Raw genomic sequence first — 18105 nt, 5'->3', positions numbered from 1 at the left:
TGATACAGGCATGGGAAGTCTCTACACAGTATAGATGGTATACATGGGGACTGACCTATGCATGGAGCAGTCTTTCCCATTGTAATGAAATATAACGTCTGCTGTATATAACATTTTGGCCAACCAACATCTCAGTAACACGAAACAGCCACAATCTAGCAATGCCCATTACCTTGGAATATTTCCCATTCTGTTCATGTCCTGACATGTCACTCTTCCGGTTAGCGTACACAGAACGGCCTCTGGGGAGTGCATAAGGAATTGACTTCTTATTCAGAAATCTTTACAATGGTCTTGCAAGTTGCAGAAAATATGGTGGTTCACAAAGGGCAAGCAAATGACAGCTATTTACCTTACACAAACAATAAGCATCAGTAATCTCAGAAAAATGGGTTTGTAATTTAGGACTGTATGTAAGTCCAATTTTGGTGGTTCACTCTAAACCAGTCTTCCCCAACCTGGTGCCCTCCAGATGTTTTGGACTTCAACTCCCACCAACCCCAACCAATGGTCAGGAATGCTGGAAGTTGTAGTACAAAACATCTGGAGGGCAGTAGGTTGGAGAGCTAGCTAACCTAAGCTCTGTTAGAAAGCACACTTGTAGAATATGAAAGATCAAACAACTGTTTAGATAATTTTTGTCCTCAAGGTTTTATTCAACCCCTGAGGAGAAACAACAGATCAAAAACTGTGACTTGTTTTCTTTTTCTTTTTAAAACCACTACCACTACCCCCCCCAAAACAACTAACCTTTTAAAGTAATATTGTGAAGCCACAATGTATCTTGCACAAGTCAGGTAGTGTTCCCTCTAATAGACGCATAACTATTTGATGCTGTTGTTTGGTGGCATAGTGGGTGGAATCAATGCCAGCTCCAGGTGGGAGGGTGCCTGGGCAATACATACTCAATGGGCTCCCTCCTCGGTGAGTCTACCTTCTCGCCACCATTGTCATCGGGTGCTATTTCTCCTCATCCTCTTTCTTGCCATTGCTGCTACTTGCTTGCTTGACAGACAGACAGACCGACAGAGAGTCAAGGAGCAAGTAGGCATCTGTTGCTCCTCCTCCTCACCAACATCGTCTGGGCAAGAGGCAGTTAGGCACGCTGGTTGCAGTGGTGAAGAGGAGGAGTAAGTCTAGGGGGCTCTTGCCAGGGGTCCCCTCTGGGGTGTGGGCCCTAGGCCAGTGCCCAGCCATGCCTACCGTTGATGCTGGCCCTGAGTGGAATGCAAATTATTTAATCCATTTTTGTGTGTTCTATTTCAGATGATCATTCTCGAGTTAGACTGCAGCCCATCGAAGGGGACTTAAACTCTGACTACATCAATGGAAATTATATTGATGTATGTATGCTCATCCAGATAACAAATTTAACGCTATTAACAGTACTATTCAAAGAAAGACACTTTGTTTATTTGCTATTTAAAATAAATCTTGCATGTGTTCAGGCTGCCAGCTGTGTAATACTATCAGAAACCATAATCAACAGACCCCACATGTACACTAAAGTTGACATTACAACTACCAAAGCTTGGCTAATAAGAAAATTAAATCAGTCATTTCCCAAAATTGCTGTGTTCTGGAATAGAGCCTTGCCAATAATGTTATCTGGCTACTTTTCCTCCTATAGCTTATGTGGACCAAAGCATTGTTATATTCATTTTCTGTCAACAACTTGGCATAATTTCTTTTTAAAGGGGAGCTGTTTGCATATTAATGTGACAAAACTCTGTAATTCCTAATGCAGTGACTTGAAATCTCTTGTCATCTCTGCACTTTTAAGCAGCCTTCAAAGTATAGTCTGCATCTGTTAACCAGTACTTCTAATGCAAGCAAGACATTCCATTAAATATGTACACTGTTCAATTATTGAAGGCTGCTTCTTTGTTCATTCTGCATCATGTTAACTTAATGTTTTACATTAGATTAAATTCTTTAAGAGACAGTATTTTGGGGGCATTGAAAGAATGAAATCAAAAGTAGAATTGAAAATCTATGAAGAATCAATGCTATTTTATGCCGTAAGTGTACAAAGAAACTTCAGTGATTTTCATGTTCACACATCACTTTGATGTTTGCTAACTTAGAACAACTTAGTCATCTTAGGATGCAATCCTATGCATGTTTGGACAGTAAAAAGTCCTACAACTCCCAGCATGGGTGCTGGAGAATGCTGGCAGTTGTAGGCCTTTTTCTGTCTAAACAAGCATAGCATTGCATGCTTAGAGCACAATCCTACGCATGTTAAGACACAAAGAAGTCCTGCAATTCACAGCATAGGATTACGCCTTTATTTAATGTTCTCAACATTGCTTTTGTCTTCATTAGCATCAACTTGGGACAAAGCTACCACTTTTGCGTACCTTTCCACTGGCTATGTCAAAAGTGAATTTAGAACATTCCTTTTCCAGTTAATTAAAAATACAGTAGTTATTTATTTATGATTTTACACACTTTATTATCCTGTAAGACTTGCATCAAGCAAATCATCTCTGTTCTTATTTGGCAGGATCAACATTGGTCATTATGTCCCTTGGCTTGCTCTAAATGAAATACATTTAAATAGTGGCTAATTCAGACATAAATCTAATACTTGCATAGTCAGGACTGGGGCTTAGAAGGCAGCACTGCAGATTAATCATAATTCTTCATTTAGTCTTTCTTGACTGTTTCAAGCCTTCTTCATACCGTACCACTCCTTAGTAATAGAGTTTGGAGTATCCCTAATATCTTTGGATAAGTGAACATTATTAATGTCATGCTGAAGCCAGTTTCGAATTTCTCCCTAGGGTGGCTATCACCATGCGGCAGGCCATTTGTGTGCATTGGTTTACCGCTAATTGAGAAAAAAATTTCACATCACCACACATTTGTTTAGCTCTTTGTGGTGGAAATGGAAGAAATCTCTTAATCTGCTTACTGATTCGCTATGCACAGATGGACTAATTAAAGACGTTCTCCAAATGGAAGTTGTTCCATGCCCTGGCACATGTCCTTCTTGCCAGCCCTCTCTTCTAACGCTGTTATAAAGAATATGACTTTACATTGCTTCCTTTATTTGGTTGGCGGTATACAATCACCATTGTTTGAAAACACCTTTGGAAATAATACATATAATTATATGGATGCACCAATGTATGTGTTTGAAACTTGGCAAAGCTGCTCTAATAACAACCATACCAGCGCAATGCATATTCTGTTGTTCTTCATACCCAAATAGAAGTCAATATTCAGTGTTACAACAAAAATCCATAAGTTATTAGTATTTACTGCTCATCCAGCATATGATTATATTATTCTTGCTTTCCAGAGAAAGGCACAGGGTTGTTTTCCATTGAGTTTTCTATTTAGAGCTGAGCAAACAATTCACAGTACATATGCTCAATAAAATGGCATTTTTCCTGATCATAAACAAATCATGATTCCAAAAGATTTCTTAATAACGTTCTGCTCTGATTGGATGTATAAAAATGATAAAGATCTAGCATTAACTTTATGAATATCTATAACAGCTTGCAACTGTGAACAACTGCATTTTTATTCACATTTCAGACTGCTATTTGTGCTTTTCAGGTTCATTTTTAATTATGTGTGTTAGCAGTAATTACTTTTAAGTAGACCAGAACAACAAGTCCTATAAATTTCAGTGGCAATTGTTTATAAATTTCCTGCTTCAAAGACATTAATGGAATTAACAGCATACTCATAAAGAAGTGAATGCAAAGGGGATGTAAACATAATAATCTTTGATGAGCAAGGGTAATATAATGCTTATAAAATTCTGTGCAGTGACGCAGCAGTTACCTTTCCTGCTATGGCAACGTACATTTTACAGGGAAGGTCTCCTCTGAATCATGCACATTTTAAACAGTGTCCAATAGGTGAAGACTTAGTCCTAATTCACATATTATCTCAATAAAAGTCACTGAAAAAATATTTCCTCATGGTTCCACAGTGATGATTATTTCTCCCACCAGTGCCACCTCGGGCTCATCTACACCAAGCAGGATATTCCGCTATGAAAGTGGTATATAAAAGGCAGGAGCCACACTACTGCTTTATAGTGGTACCGAAGTGCACTGACAACTGTTGGGGCCCAGGGACACATCTATACCAAGCAGGATATTCCACTGTGAAAGAGGCATGAAAGCAGTATATGGTATGTGTCAATGGGGCCCAACAGTTGTCAGCGCACGTCAATACTGCTATAAAGCAATAGTATGGCTCCTGCCTTTAATATACCACTTTCATACCACTTTCATAGTGGAACATCCTGCTTGCTGTAGATGAGCCCCTAGTTAGCAGAACTGAGGGTGCTAGTATGGCCAGTAACTGTATGATTGGAGCTGCCAAACATTATCTGGATGATGTGGAATCAGAACACAGAAAAGTAGTTTTTCATTGGTTAATTTAATGCCCTGATAACATTGCCTTGCAGTGCTGCAAGTACATTGATATGTGAGAGGGCCTTCACAAATAAATGTTACTACTCCTTCCAAAGATCAATAACTTCGAATATTTCCTTGGAATCAGAGTCCTGTAGATCTCAGCAGCTCTGTTCTTTACTTAATCATGCAAAGTTTAAGAAGCCTCTTGTCATCTTCTGCTGCTGCTTCTCATCCCAGCTGTTTTCATGTTCACAAATCGAAAACTTAACATGTTTTTTGAATCAATGTGACATTCAATAATTCGTATGTATTCATGCTTATGACTTTCACCTCGTACCTCTGACAGATTGTGTTCAAGATTGACACAAAACACTTTTTTAAATATTTCATTTCAGGGATATCACAGGCCAAACCACTATATTGCTACACAAGGTAAGTTCATCTCACGTTTATGATTTTCTTGTGTATATGTGCATTTCCCTTTAAGTGAAAAGCATTCTTGTGATTTTTTTTTAACTTTAAGCTGTAGTAAACAACTAATACTTCAACCCAAGCACCAGATAAGTTGCTCAGATAAGCCCTCTAACATCACAGCATCCCCCAACTGAATACAGAAGTCAAGAGTCTTGATATCAACCTTGATGAACAATGCTGGTTTGTTTGTTTTTTAAAAAAGGAGTGGCGGGGGAGGGGTTAGGCTAAACCACACTATGGACCACTCTGGCAACCTTTCTTTTCCTGCTAATGCTACAACCAAAGCTGACACAGTATAGAGAGCATCCTCACTCAGTTTCATATGTTTAGCAGACTACCAGCTTTGTAAGGTTTATGTCCAAAGTAAAGGAATAGAATCTCTATTCCTGTGTTCAGTGGTACAGCTAGGGCTGGACCACCCTAATTTGCAGCCTCCCACCCCAGCAACCACTCAGAGAGTGGCAGATGTTCAGGACAGCAGGCGCAAACGCCATTTTATACCTGTAGTCATGATGGTGCTATGATTTGAGTGACTCAAAATGCACTTGCATAAAGTGTTGTTGTTGTTGTTGCTATATAATAGTTATTATTCTAACATATAGCAGTTTTAGTTTTAAAATTTGGAATGGCAATTGGACGTATTGGAAGAGAAATGTGAGTTGTGTGCATCACAACTCAAATAATACATATGGCCATCTACAGGATCATTAAGGCCAAGATCTAAATGTATGTAGCTGCATCACTGCCTGTATTATGTAATAAAGAAATAGCCATCATTGTTAGAGCTGTGCTCTCTGATGAACATATGCCATTAATTCGTTGTGGCTGTTGCGGTTATACCATACAGAAGATGAAGTAGTAGTATTCGAAGGTTCAAGACACTAATAATAATAATAATAATAATAATAATAATAATAATAATAATAGATTTATTTCTTACCCGCCTTTCCATTTTGATCGAGGCAGGGAACAACAATAAATGATAAAATACATAAAACTGAATTAAAACATAATATACATTGTTAAAAACATCCTAAAAACATTGAATGAAATAGCCTAGAAAACACTACTTGCAATATTCTTTTTCTTTGTGGAAGTCATCTGAAAGTGGGATAAATGGGGGAAAGCACAGGAGACGTCCTGGAGGTTGATGATGTCATGTAAAGGACCTACAAACTTCTGTGAGTGACCAATCATGAGTAAGCAATAAATCGCTTGTGTAGAAAAACTTTCAGTCTTTGTTTATAACCACAGTTGCCCTAACTAAACAGCACTATAGCTCAACCTAGTGACCATTCATTTTCTTCACAGTTATGTCACCACAGGTATTTATTAAGCAGCACCCATCTCTCAAAAACAAAAACAACCTCCACATGTGAGAAGGTGCATGATTTAAACATATGTTGCACTGTAATGCACATAATGAGCCACAGAAAGACAAATACACATATTAATGATTTAAATGTCATGTTCAATTTTGAGTAATATTTGTAAAACATCATTTCCTACAGGCAAGATTCATTCTTACAATTTATTGACAGTTCATTACCTTCTATCATCTTTTCCCATCCACATGAGTAAATTCATATTTGAGTACTGTGATGGCATTTAGCTGCAGCAACTTCCATAATCTCTTAGATCCATTTTGTGGATACACACACACACACACACACACACACACACACACCCTGCTAATTCAGAATGGTCCATTTGGATTGAATTAAATTGGAAGGTGTTTGCCATTTTAAATAGGATCCTTTCAAAATCAGTGAGCCTTCTTGACTCCATTGTGCTCCTAATGATGTTCCTTCCTAATGTTCTAATGTTGATTAGGGCCTGAAGTCATACTGTGGCAATTCCTAGAAAACCTTCCCTTCTTCGCTCTATCGCAATAACTTTGGAAAAAGGGGGTGGGGAACAGAGAGAGGTACTGAGAACCACTATGGGCTGAAACAGATCCAACTCAGATTGATCTCTCCAGAGTCGGAGCCAATTTGACACTGACCTGGTTTGAGGGGATTCAGCTTACAGAAGTCCAGAATCTGACTCCTTCCCCCTCATTTTCAGATTCTGCTCACATCGCTAGTGAGTGTGGAAGCTGCTATGTCTAAATTCTGTATTTTCCTATCTCACACACTGCACTGTCATATGGGTAGAAAACTTGTGTGTGAACGGAAAAAACCAGGAAACCATGTGAGAAGTGATCTTTGGCATCCTGGGATGAGAAGAGGAGACGAAAATTCATGCCATCCTCTTACTTTTCCATCCATCATCTCTTGACGTAAACTGTCAGCTCAGGATGTCTCTGGAACCTATTCAGAGTTATTCCTATACTTTTGGGAAACATGCCTATTGAAAGAGATTTGAACTGAATGTTTGGGATATTTCCCTTAAAATATTTCACAATCATCCTTTCAGCAGCCTTTCAGATCCAACTGCTCCCCATCTTTGTGCATGTACATGTTTTTCAATATGCTCCACAGGAAAAAAGAAATCAATTTAGAAATCAGTTCAAATCTCTTTAGAGTTGGTTGAGATTGTCATTTAATTGTCCTAGTGTTCTTCTTTAGCTCCATTCAACGTATCAAGTGTTAATGAGCAAATATAATTGGTTGCGGCTAAATAGCGACACCTAATCGGTTTGCAATAGGCTACCAATCTGGCTTTTAACAAAGCTGGAGGGTTGCAGAATCACTTGTTTCTTGCTGTTTTAATATCTTCCAAGTGAACCAGAGTTGGCTTTACATGGCAATGAGCTTACCTTTTGCCCCCTTCCCATTCTGGTTGATTAGGGTACTGGAATAAGAAGAGCAAAATGTGTTTTATGTAATGGTGTACCAAGAGACCATCTAACTACATTTTAAGTGCAATAAATTCAAAACCTGCAATTTGGGTTGGAAAATTACCATCTACTTTTCTTCTATACAGTAGCTGTAATAGGCTGAAATTGGCACTAATGAAGACTTTAGGTGATCTGCAGTAATTGGCAGACACAGAAAGCAGCTGGGTCATCTTCTTGTAAAACTCTTCAGTATTGACTCAGTGCAATGGATTGTGTACAAAAACCAAGCAGGCACAATTTGAAAATAAGTATTTGACATTTTCCAAAAGAAAATAATTCTTTAAAGTCTATTTACTGTTAAAAAAAAGGGGTGTGTGGATCTGCTATTTTCTTATTCGCTGGTTGTCACTTTAAGAACATAAGAAGAGCCATGGTGGATCAGACCAGGACTCCATGTAGTACAGAATTCTGTTCACACGAAGGCCAACCAGCTGTTAACCAGGAACCCACAAGCAGGACACAGGTGTAACAGCACCCTCCCACCCATATACCCCAACAACAGGTGTACATAAGCTTACTGCCTCTGCTACTGGAGGTAGCACTTAACCATCAGGGCTAGTAGCCATTGATAGCCTTCTCCTCCAGGAATTTATCCAACCCCCTTTTAAAGCCATCCAAATTGGTGGCCATCACTACATCTTGTAGTAGTGAATTCCATAGTTTAACTATGCGCTGTTTAATGAAGTACTTCCTTTCATCTGTCCTAAATCTCCCACCAGTTTCTTGGGATGACCTGGGTTCTAGTATTTTGAGAGAGGGAGAAAAATGTCTCCCTCTCTCAAAATAATGTAAAAATGAATGTACCAAGCATTGATTACTTGTTTTTTAATTAAGGAACACCAAAACCTTTAAAACGGCTGCATTAAACAAACAAAGACAAAGTGCTGCATATTGATCAAGTACTTATCGTATATCATATTAGCCTACATACCCTATGTCTGGCACAAACATTTGAGTAGCACATATGTACCATAAAGGCACTCTTATAATTATGCATAGGAGCAGTGATTATGTTTAATGTGCTTAAGGCACAAGTTATTAAGATATATTAGGCCTAATAAAGTATTTAATTACTAATTTTATAACAGGCATTTCTGCTCCTTCAGTTTGCCTCCAGCTTAAAAACAAAGAAACCATTTACTTTCTCGCTTGTACTGTAAACATAATTTTCTCCCTCAATGCAAGAAACCGATCATGTTTCAATCATGGGGAAAACCTTTTCATGTCAGTTATAAGCCCCTGGAGAGAAGTATTTATAATGCAGGTGTTTACCCAGCTTTGACTGTGGCAACACAAATATGCCAATATAAGAAAATGTCTTTCATATCGTTCCACTTTCCTTTCCACCTATTGCCATGAATGTTGCAATGGCTGTTCAATAAGGGCTTTCAAAACACAAATACAAATTTCTTAGCAAAAATTCTCCTTCAAATATTTAAAGGGAAGGTATTTCTTTGAGTAGTTCAATTTAAGTTGTCAACATAACTGAATAGAAGAGACACATATTGCATTTACAGAAGCATTTGTTGCCCTGTTTCTAGCCTTCAGATGAAGACAATGACAGCGACAATGACAGTGATGATGACGATGATCATTGGAACTGTAAAAGGCTTTTGAGTCCTTCGCTATCTAGATCGGCAACTGATTGGACTCCTGAGTACGCAATGATCATGTGCAAATGATTGAATTCATCCAACCAGATTACCCTTCCCCAACCTGGTGCCTTCCAGACAACAACTCCCATTATCCACCACCCAACATGTTGGCTGTAGCGCTGGGAGTTGTAATCCAACACATCTGGGAGGCACCAGGATGGGTAAGGATAATCTGGATGGATGAGTTCAATCATGCACACAATCATTGCACTCATGGGTTCAATCAGTTGCACAGTTTAGCCAGCTTGGGTAATCAGCTTGGTCTTGTTGAGATTGTTCTGTGAATAGTTCTCATCTAAATTCTCAACTGGTTCAACTGGTTTCGACACTGTTGCTATCCTGAGATAGGACTCTGTGTCAAACTTCCTATCTAGTGTGTCTGGAAGGTATGATTCTCTTCTCGAATTCATTCACTGGCTTAATTTCTCCCCTATCCGCAACTGAATACTCCTGATTAATCGCTGCTCTGTTGTTGTTGTTTTCTGTTTTGTTTTAAATAATGGCCCCGAGGCTCATGTTTGCAAAGAATATCCCCTCTGCTCTTGAAGCCTACACATCCTAATCTGTTAGGTGCAGGTATTTTAGTTGTTTTATAAGTGGCCTCCGATAATGAAATATTTAGACATTACTTAAACAAAAGAATGGTGATCTGTCTATTAACCATAGTCTAAAAACTAAAAACTCAAGTGGTGGGGGTTATTTGAGGGTTAAACAACCCTCGCATAACCTACAGGCCTGGTTTGCATATAATGAACAGCCATCATAGGTGAATTTCCCCGTGGGGATTTTTATAGTGGCAGCCACCATCATGTTGAATATTCAGAATGCAACAGGGGGCACTGTAGTTTCTCATCACATGCAAACACAGTGAGGGAGGGTTTTGGGGATGATTGACAAGCCACCCTCAACCCTAAAAGAGCCCATGGGTTCTGGGTGGCTTGTCAGCTACCCCAATAATCCACCCTCACCTGGTTTGCACTTAACGGGAAGTTATGGCGTGCCCCTGGCGCAGGCTGAATATTCAAAATGGCGGGCACCATGGGGAAATTCACCCATAGTAGCTTCTTGTTATGTGTGAACCAGGTCACACTCTATTTTAGGGTTATGCAAGAGTTATTTAACCCTCCAATAACCCCGCCGCCTCGGTTCAAATGACATGACAAGCTATGGGAACTCCTAGCCAGGACTTGCATATTCATAATGGTGGCTGGCATGCTCCACAGCTTCTTGTAGGTAAATTTAACCATTATGGGTTTTCATGTCCTACAAACTGACATGAAAAGATTTGCCTTGTATTAAGCCCAGAGTTGTCCCTTATGTCCAAACTGTAGAACTCTGGCTTAGTGTCAGTTAACAAAGTAAGGAAGTATCTCTAGTAACATATTTCCAATATCAACATAATATGAATATAGGATGGCTGTGTAAGAATACACATTTTTCATATTTTTCTTTATGATTCTTTCTTCCGGATTAATTAGATTTTACCTATGCTATGAAAACCACTGCTATACCTGGTGTTGTAGGTGATACCCAAATCTTGTCTTTGTCACAGTGATAGAAGCTTATTGGCTCATTGTTACTTTAAAAAAAAAAAAAAAAAAGAATCTGCTTTCCTCCTCTGTGCAATTGCTATTGAGATTGAGGCTTTGCAGAGATTACTTTAGCAGCTCCTAAATCTCATCCCAGCACAAAGTGCTCTTGGTACAGATACATTTATCTAAATAACACAATTAAAATAGTTCCTTTCATTTACTTGGTACAACAGCAGTATTGTAAAGCGCTACTGAGTAAAAACTGTATAAAAATGTGCAGTTCTTTTTGCGACTTGATTTCCTCTTAGATGAGATGAAGGCTGCACGAAGTTCCTTGTACAATTGTACTGCAATAAAAGAAGAATGCAATGCCATTTAAATATCGGTTGGCTGCAATTTTCTTGAAATTGGTAGGAAACATTTCTTGCTAGGCCAACAGGATCTACAATTTTACTATGCACTATCTACACTTAAATATGGCAGAATCTTTGCTATTTCATGACTTTGGAAAGTTATCCATAACTATTAGAAATATCAGTTGAATGTAAAATATTTAGTGAATCAACTCCTTAAGATTTAAAATGCAATTGTCATGTTTCCTTTATACTCTTATTTTTATTTTTGTAATACATGGCATGTTTTAAACCTGAAGAATCTTTTGATTTGACTGGCATTGTCAAATATATTATTCTTCCAGATGCTATTGTTCTTCTGTCCTCAAAATATTTCATTGGTTATCTTGTTTGACAACTAGGACTCATTGCAGATTAGGACATGGCTGGGCTGTATCAAGGATCAACAGAATAGAAGGGGTACATGAGTGCTAAATGTTTCTCTATAGTAGCATTTTAGGAGGTCTTTCAGCACAGAATTTTGCAGGACAGAACATACAGGAAAAGTCTGCAAAGGGACCAGTTTAGATAGGGGCATAGAAAAGTAAGAAGAGGTAGAGATGGGTTTGCACGATCCCCAAAGCCCACTGTGGCTTATTTAAGCCACAGTGGATTGTGGTGCATGCTTTTTCAATATTCAAGTTGTGGCGGACTTATCATGTTGTGCAAACCCAACAAGGGTGGCTTATCCGAGGGTTAAACAACCCTCATACAGCTCATGGACTATTTTAGAACTACATGAGGATTATTTAACCCTCACATAAGCCACCTTCTCCGAGTTCACACAACATAATAAACCATGGCAACTGACTGCCATGGCTTGAATATTCAAAATGGCCACCAGCATGGCTTAAATAAGTCATGGTGGTCCACAATGATCATGCAAACTACACTAAGTGAAATGAATATGTACAGATTTTATTTATTTTAATAACTCAATCCTAATTCCTTTGTTAAAATTCCACCTAGTTAAAATAAAGCCAATCACTGGGCTGTCAGAAAATTAGCAAAACTGTAGTTTTGCGTATAAATGGAGCCACATCTTATGGGAATTCTCCTTAGAGATTAGTCCATTAACAGTTGTGATATTCCATAAGGTTATGTTAAGGAGAACATCATTCCTAAACTTTTAATTAAAATAGGAACTAGATTCTGTTATTTTGGTTACTGATCCAACTGTTTTTTGTGTCCTCAAAAAGTCAAATGGCATTTTGATTTCTACTGCCAGTATATTTTCTTTGCAGTTGGACCTCAAAGCTGTATTTTGGCACCTAGATGAAGACCACCCCTAGATACCATGAACCTTCTTAACTTTTCGCATGAGTGTTATCCTCTCAGAATAGTGATTATGCTACTCTGGCAGAGTACTGTTCAAAATTCCTCTAATTAGTCTCCTCTCCATTTTAAGATGTTCCTTCCAGATCTCAAACACTCTAGTTATTTAGCCCTCCTTCATTCCTCTCTCCAAGATTTCACCTCTTCCCATTTTCCTTTCTATCTGTTTTCATAATGCCGCCTGTTCCCCTCTGCCTCCAGATTCTTCTATTCTTTTTCAGATCTTTCTCTCAGTCCTTTTCTTGGATCTATCTCCATGTCCCATCTCCCTTTCATATAGCAAAGGACAAAAACGCTATAAACAGAAAGGCGGCGAGAGAGAAAATGCCTTTCCCCAGAACGATGTCCATGCTCTGCTCAAATTCAGTTAATATTAACCTAACATTGGACACGTCACCGGTGCTTGTTTAAATCGGCAGCAAGTGCCAGGCACCATTAGCCTAATGGTGTCCAAGTGTTGTTTTTCGTGTCTTGTTTAAGGGTGAAACAAACCTCAAATAACCCAACCACAGGCCATAAGTTCATTAAGGGTTGTTTCTCCTCACACCACCTGGGTCGGATGACAGAACAAGCTGCACCTCGGTGGGTAATTTGGCTAATGGCACCCAGCCCGTGTTGGCACACACCGCCAATTTAAACAGGTTTTGTTCATGCGAACTGGTTCTCATGCAATTTGAATAAATACTTTTACATTTGTTCCTTTCTACTCCTTACTTTTTTAGTACCCTTATAGTAGCAGAGAAACGGCTAGTTTATCACTTTCCCATTGTGCAGAGTATTTATGCTAGCCATCCTCTTATATTATATTGCCAGCAGATTGTGTCATTGGATTTATAGCACAAAATTGCTATATTTTCCCTTAAGGGTACTGAGAATAAGCTTCTTGCTCATAACGGGCAATACACTAAGCCCTGCGACAAAGCAGGTTCTGTTTGTTTTTGTGGGACTCACTTGCACAGACTCTTGGCATAAACCCCTTGAAATTAATCCTGGCGGCCCAACAGCAGCTCTTGCTGGATTGTATTCTACGTACACTTCTGTAAATTTGGTTCCTATAGTGATTAGAGTGTCTCTTTTTTCCTAGCTGGAATCTCTGGAATAAAATTGTTCAGCTCTTGATGACAATAAATCCTGTACCCCTACCTGCCCTTTAATGCTTTTCAATTCTGTGTAGAGACAAGTGACAGAGTAATAATTTATTCAGATGTCAGAAAATAATTTGAAAAATGTCAAGTAGAAAAGAAAAATAGGATAGAAGAGAATTACTTTCGAAGACAGACAGCTAGCCCTTTCCCCCCATGAATCTCCTAAGTCCAAAATAATTTTGGTGGCTCTCTGAAGTGCAAGAAAACAGTTAAAATTAATAGACAACAAACTCTCCATTAAATTCCCCTTCCCCTTGGTTGTTTTAATTACCATTGTCTTGCTATGGGAGGTAGAATGGAAGAGGGAACATAGCTGATGTTCCAATTTCTCCCATCACTCACTCCTAGAGGATTGTGATATAAACCTAACGTCGGCATGGCTGAAGAAAGCATTTTGAGAGGAAAAGAGGATGATGAATGATCTCGGAGGAAAAGTTTGATCCAGCTGCTTCCCAAGCCATTGGGATTTGTGGTCTTACAAAAGTATTTTTCATCTTTTATATTCACACACACACACGCCACCTGCCACCCCCAATGCTAATGGATAGACTCTATTTTCTGACATGATCTGTGACTTATGTACCCAAAACACATACATCTATGCAAAAGATACTGTTCACTAAAGATTCATGGCACAACCCAGCACCCAGTCATGCAAGCCTAAGTCCTATTAATTGAAATTAGACTGAGCATAAATGTTATTAATATAACCTTGCACAGTAGAGTGGCCCCAAATTACTAAAATAAAGATACAAGAAAAATATTAGCAAAGACGTTATTTAGGTGAGGCACACTCACAGCAGAACCACAAACCACGGTGTCACTCTGCCATTGCTTCCAAATTAATTTGCGTTATTTCTGTTACCCCATTGGATATTATGGGATGATATGGGCTCAGCCAGAGGTGCAGATGCCATACACCAGGGATGCAGAACCTTAGGCCTGTGTGCCACATCTGGCCCACCTGGCATTTTTATCAGGCCACCTGGGGTTCCCCATGTGGCCCAACCTCCTTTATCCCAATTGCCAATCATTCGGTGCAGCCTCTCCTAGTAAGGCTTAGTTACTGGTAGTAAGGGCTTTAAGCTAAAAAGTATGCAGGCAGGGAGGGAGATGGAAACTCATGGTGGATGGGTGGGTGGGGAACAGTTGGAGACCCATGGCTGGAAGGGGAAGTGAGAGGGAGGAGTTATTTCCCAGTTCAACTGTCCTTGAGGAGTCATAACAGTCACCTCATATTTGAGGCAAACATTACAGGTCATCAAAGCCCATATTCTGAGCCAAAGAATCATCAAAGTTCATTTTCTGAGCTGCGCAATTACAAACCTCAGTGACCTCTCTAATTCCCACACATATGGGTACATGTAGGGTTATCCTATATGAGACTTCCTCGGGGCTATTTGAAATGATCAGCAGAGAATTGTGCCTGGTTTTGGTATAATGAGGAAGTTGCAGGACAAACAGGGCAGAGATAGATGGCTCTGCTCAAATGCCAAATGTAAGATGCTTCTTTGGCTGCAGGGAGCTGGAAACTGTTAGTTTTGCTGCTGCCACTAAAGCAGATCTTGAAGACTGGGGCGTCTTCTTTGAATACATAATAATTCCATATAATATAACTCCCTTGATCCCTCCCAGCCAGCAATATTGATCTTCCAGAATGGTTACATGATTTTAATTGCCTTTGTCAATTTTGTAGGACTTTGAGACAAAACTGGGCAGGTGATGCAAAGAAAATGCCTAAAGCTGTATGTTTTCATATGTCAGTAAAAAATAAGTTTTAACAAATTACTGCTACATATGGGTTGTTGTTGTTGTTTCTTAATAGTATTCTTTTATGTATTGCTCATGAGATAAGTGGGCACATCTGCTTTAAGATGCAGTTAGTGATGCGGTATGCTTTTCTACATTGTTTTACAAAAGCATTCTTATTTCAAGAGTGATTACAGTTGCAGCTTCTTATCAGCTGTAGGCAATCCTAGTTTTAAATTTTAAAAGGTATCGTAATGTTTCAAGCAAGGCAACTCATTAGTTAGTGAGAGCAAGCTAATAAATTTATCCATTTGTCCCCTAATGAATAGGCTAGTAGCATTCTCATGAATAAGTGACTAATTGCAGAGTGTTGTGAAGGAGATCTGTAAAGGATTCTCTGTGGCTGGTGAGATTTTAGTAATTGATAGTGTTTTAAATCTGCTTATTATCTATACCTCCAATAGACTTTTGTCTGGCAAGGTGACATGACATGTTGAAGAAATACAGGAACAAAGATGTCAGAAAAATAGCTGGACAGGATCACATTCTCCCTAATCCAGGAGTGCAGAACATGTGGCCTAGGGGCCACATGCGGCCCCCAAACCTTTACTGTGCCCCCCACAGGGTACCCTGACTGTTCCACCACCAAATTCCCCACTACTCTCCACTCCCTCCCCCAGAGAGCCTCATACATGGGTGAGTGCATTGGTTTATTTATTGCATTTTTATACCACCCAATAGCTGAAGCTCCCTGGTTGGTTCCCTGGGCGGTTGTGTACATGCACAGGCATGTGCCAACCAAGCCAGCATGACATCCCTGAGCCAGCAATTATTGGGTTCATAGCATGGAGTTAATCTTGGACCCAAGATTAACTTGCTATCCTGGATTCCCAGACTTACTATCCTGGACTTGCTATCCTGGATTCCCAGATAGCAAGTGTGGTCGAGAATGCCACAACGCTTGAGCTAGTACACTGCTGTGCTCTCTGCTAGAACATAGAGACCTGACCACTATTGTTCATGTTTTGGTGACCTCCAGATTAGACTATTGTAATGAACTCCCCATGAAGATAGTTCGGAAACCTTAATTGATACAGAATGCGGATGCCTTAGGTGAATGGACACAAATTGTCATTGTTATATTTCACGTGTACTGAAATGTCTACACTGATGACCAATTTGTTTCCAACCTCAATTGAAGATCCCAGTTTTTACCTTTAAACCCTAAATGGCCTGGTCCCGGGTATCTCAGGAAGCACCTCCTCTCATATGAGCCTCCCCAAATTTGAGATCAGCTAATTTTATTTTCTTATGCTTCTAGGTTGTCATTTTTTATTTTGCAGAGGAATTACTCTATGGCCCAGTTCAGATGTAAAAGGAAACAATGGTTCCCCATCATGTCCATACATAGGGAGTTACAGTTTGTTTAAACTATGGTTAGTGAGAACAAGCCAGGATCACACCATGATTTCAGGTCCTGGCTTGTTTTGAAGTCATCATTTAAAGAAACAGTAGTTCCTCAAGTTCAGAGATCATGAGGAACTCGTTAGTTTTAAATCATAAGTGGATGCTTTCAACCTCCTCCTCTGATGCAAGAAAGAAAGAAAAAGGGGGAGGGAAAGCACACAAGCTTGCCGTGGTTCATTCACATAGTAGGAAGTAGGTTCAGGTTTTTGTTACCTTAAAAAAATAGTTTAAAGTGCTATTTTCCCCAGGCAGTACACTTTTATGCCCACTCGTACACAAATTTACCTCAAAGTAGGCAGGCAGCTCTCTGATTGAAATAACATATAACCATAGCTACTGACAATCATTGGGTTGGATCCATTGACGTGTGAGCAGATGTCCACTCACACAATGGGACTTCCCCTTGCTCACTCATGCAAGCAAAGGGAGTCTCCCATCCTCTCTTCCCCACTGAAGCCCACTGCACATCCCCAAATCAGCTCCAGGGTATCCCCCAGATTTGGGGGCATGGAGGGGAGCGCTGGGGGGGAGGGATCTGTCCATGAACGATTTCCCTTATGCTGGCAAAACAGTACCATTAGATCCAACCTAAGTAAATATTTTTTAAAAAATATGTGCAATAAGATGCTGTTGTACAATAAGATGCACATTGTGATGAGCAGACATTCCAAAGTATCTTTTGAAAAAAGAGGGGCAATGTCGCTTTAATATTTGTCCAAGAAAAACAGTGATTCATTAACTAGCTATTTGCTTTCCCACAATGACATCCAAAAACTAATCATGGGTATTCTCCAGTAGTGGGTACATCAGCATTTAGCAATATGGATGAGGGCCAGTTTGCGAAAGACACATTACCTACATTAAAAAAAATCTTTTAAAAAGAACTTCTGAGGATAGTATGGGGAACATTATCAATTGTAACTAATTTTACACATATTTATTTTGGCAAAAAAAAAATATTGATGAAAGGTCTGCATGGCAGTAGGTTCTCATAGTGTGTGTGTGTGTGTGTGTGTGTGTGTGTCAGGATAGATTCACATGCATTTGTTTTGACATGACGGTGTCAGAGATGGGCCAACCCCAGCACACAACTGCAAGGCCGTACCTTCCTAGACACACACACACA

General features: G+C 39.4%; 1 protein-coding gene across 5 annotated transcripts in view; it reads left to right on the top strand.

Annotated features, from left to right (window-relative positions):
* PTPRM (protein tyrosine phosphatase receptor type M) overlaps positions 1 to 18105 on the top strand; it is a 527195-nt gene that overhangs the window by 467961 nt on the left and 41129 nt on the right. For all 5 annotated transcript variants that reach the window (XM_063130578.1, XM_063130575.1, XM_063130573.1 and 2 more), the window contains 2 exons: positions 1267 to 1343; positions 4784 to 4820. In XM_063130578.1, coding sequence (XP_062986648.1) covers positions 1267 to 1343; positions 4784 to 4820 — 114 coding nt within the window. The remainder of the gene's footprint in view (positions 1 to 1266; positions 1344 to 4783; positions 4821 to 18105) is intronic.

The sequence above is a fragment of the Elgaria multicarinata genome, chromosome 7 (genome assembly GCF_023053635.1).
Source record: "Elgaria multicarinata webbii isolate HBS135686 ecotype San Diego chromosome 7, rElgMul1.1.pri, whole genome shotgun sequence".
Classification (NCBI taxonomy): domain Eukaryota; kingdom Metazoa; phylum Chordata; class Lepidosauria; order Squamata; family Anguidae; genus Elgaria; species Elgaria multicarinata.
Note: the sequence above shows the minus strand (reverse complement) of the source record. Positions and strands in the feature narration are given on the sequence as shown.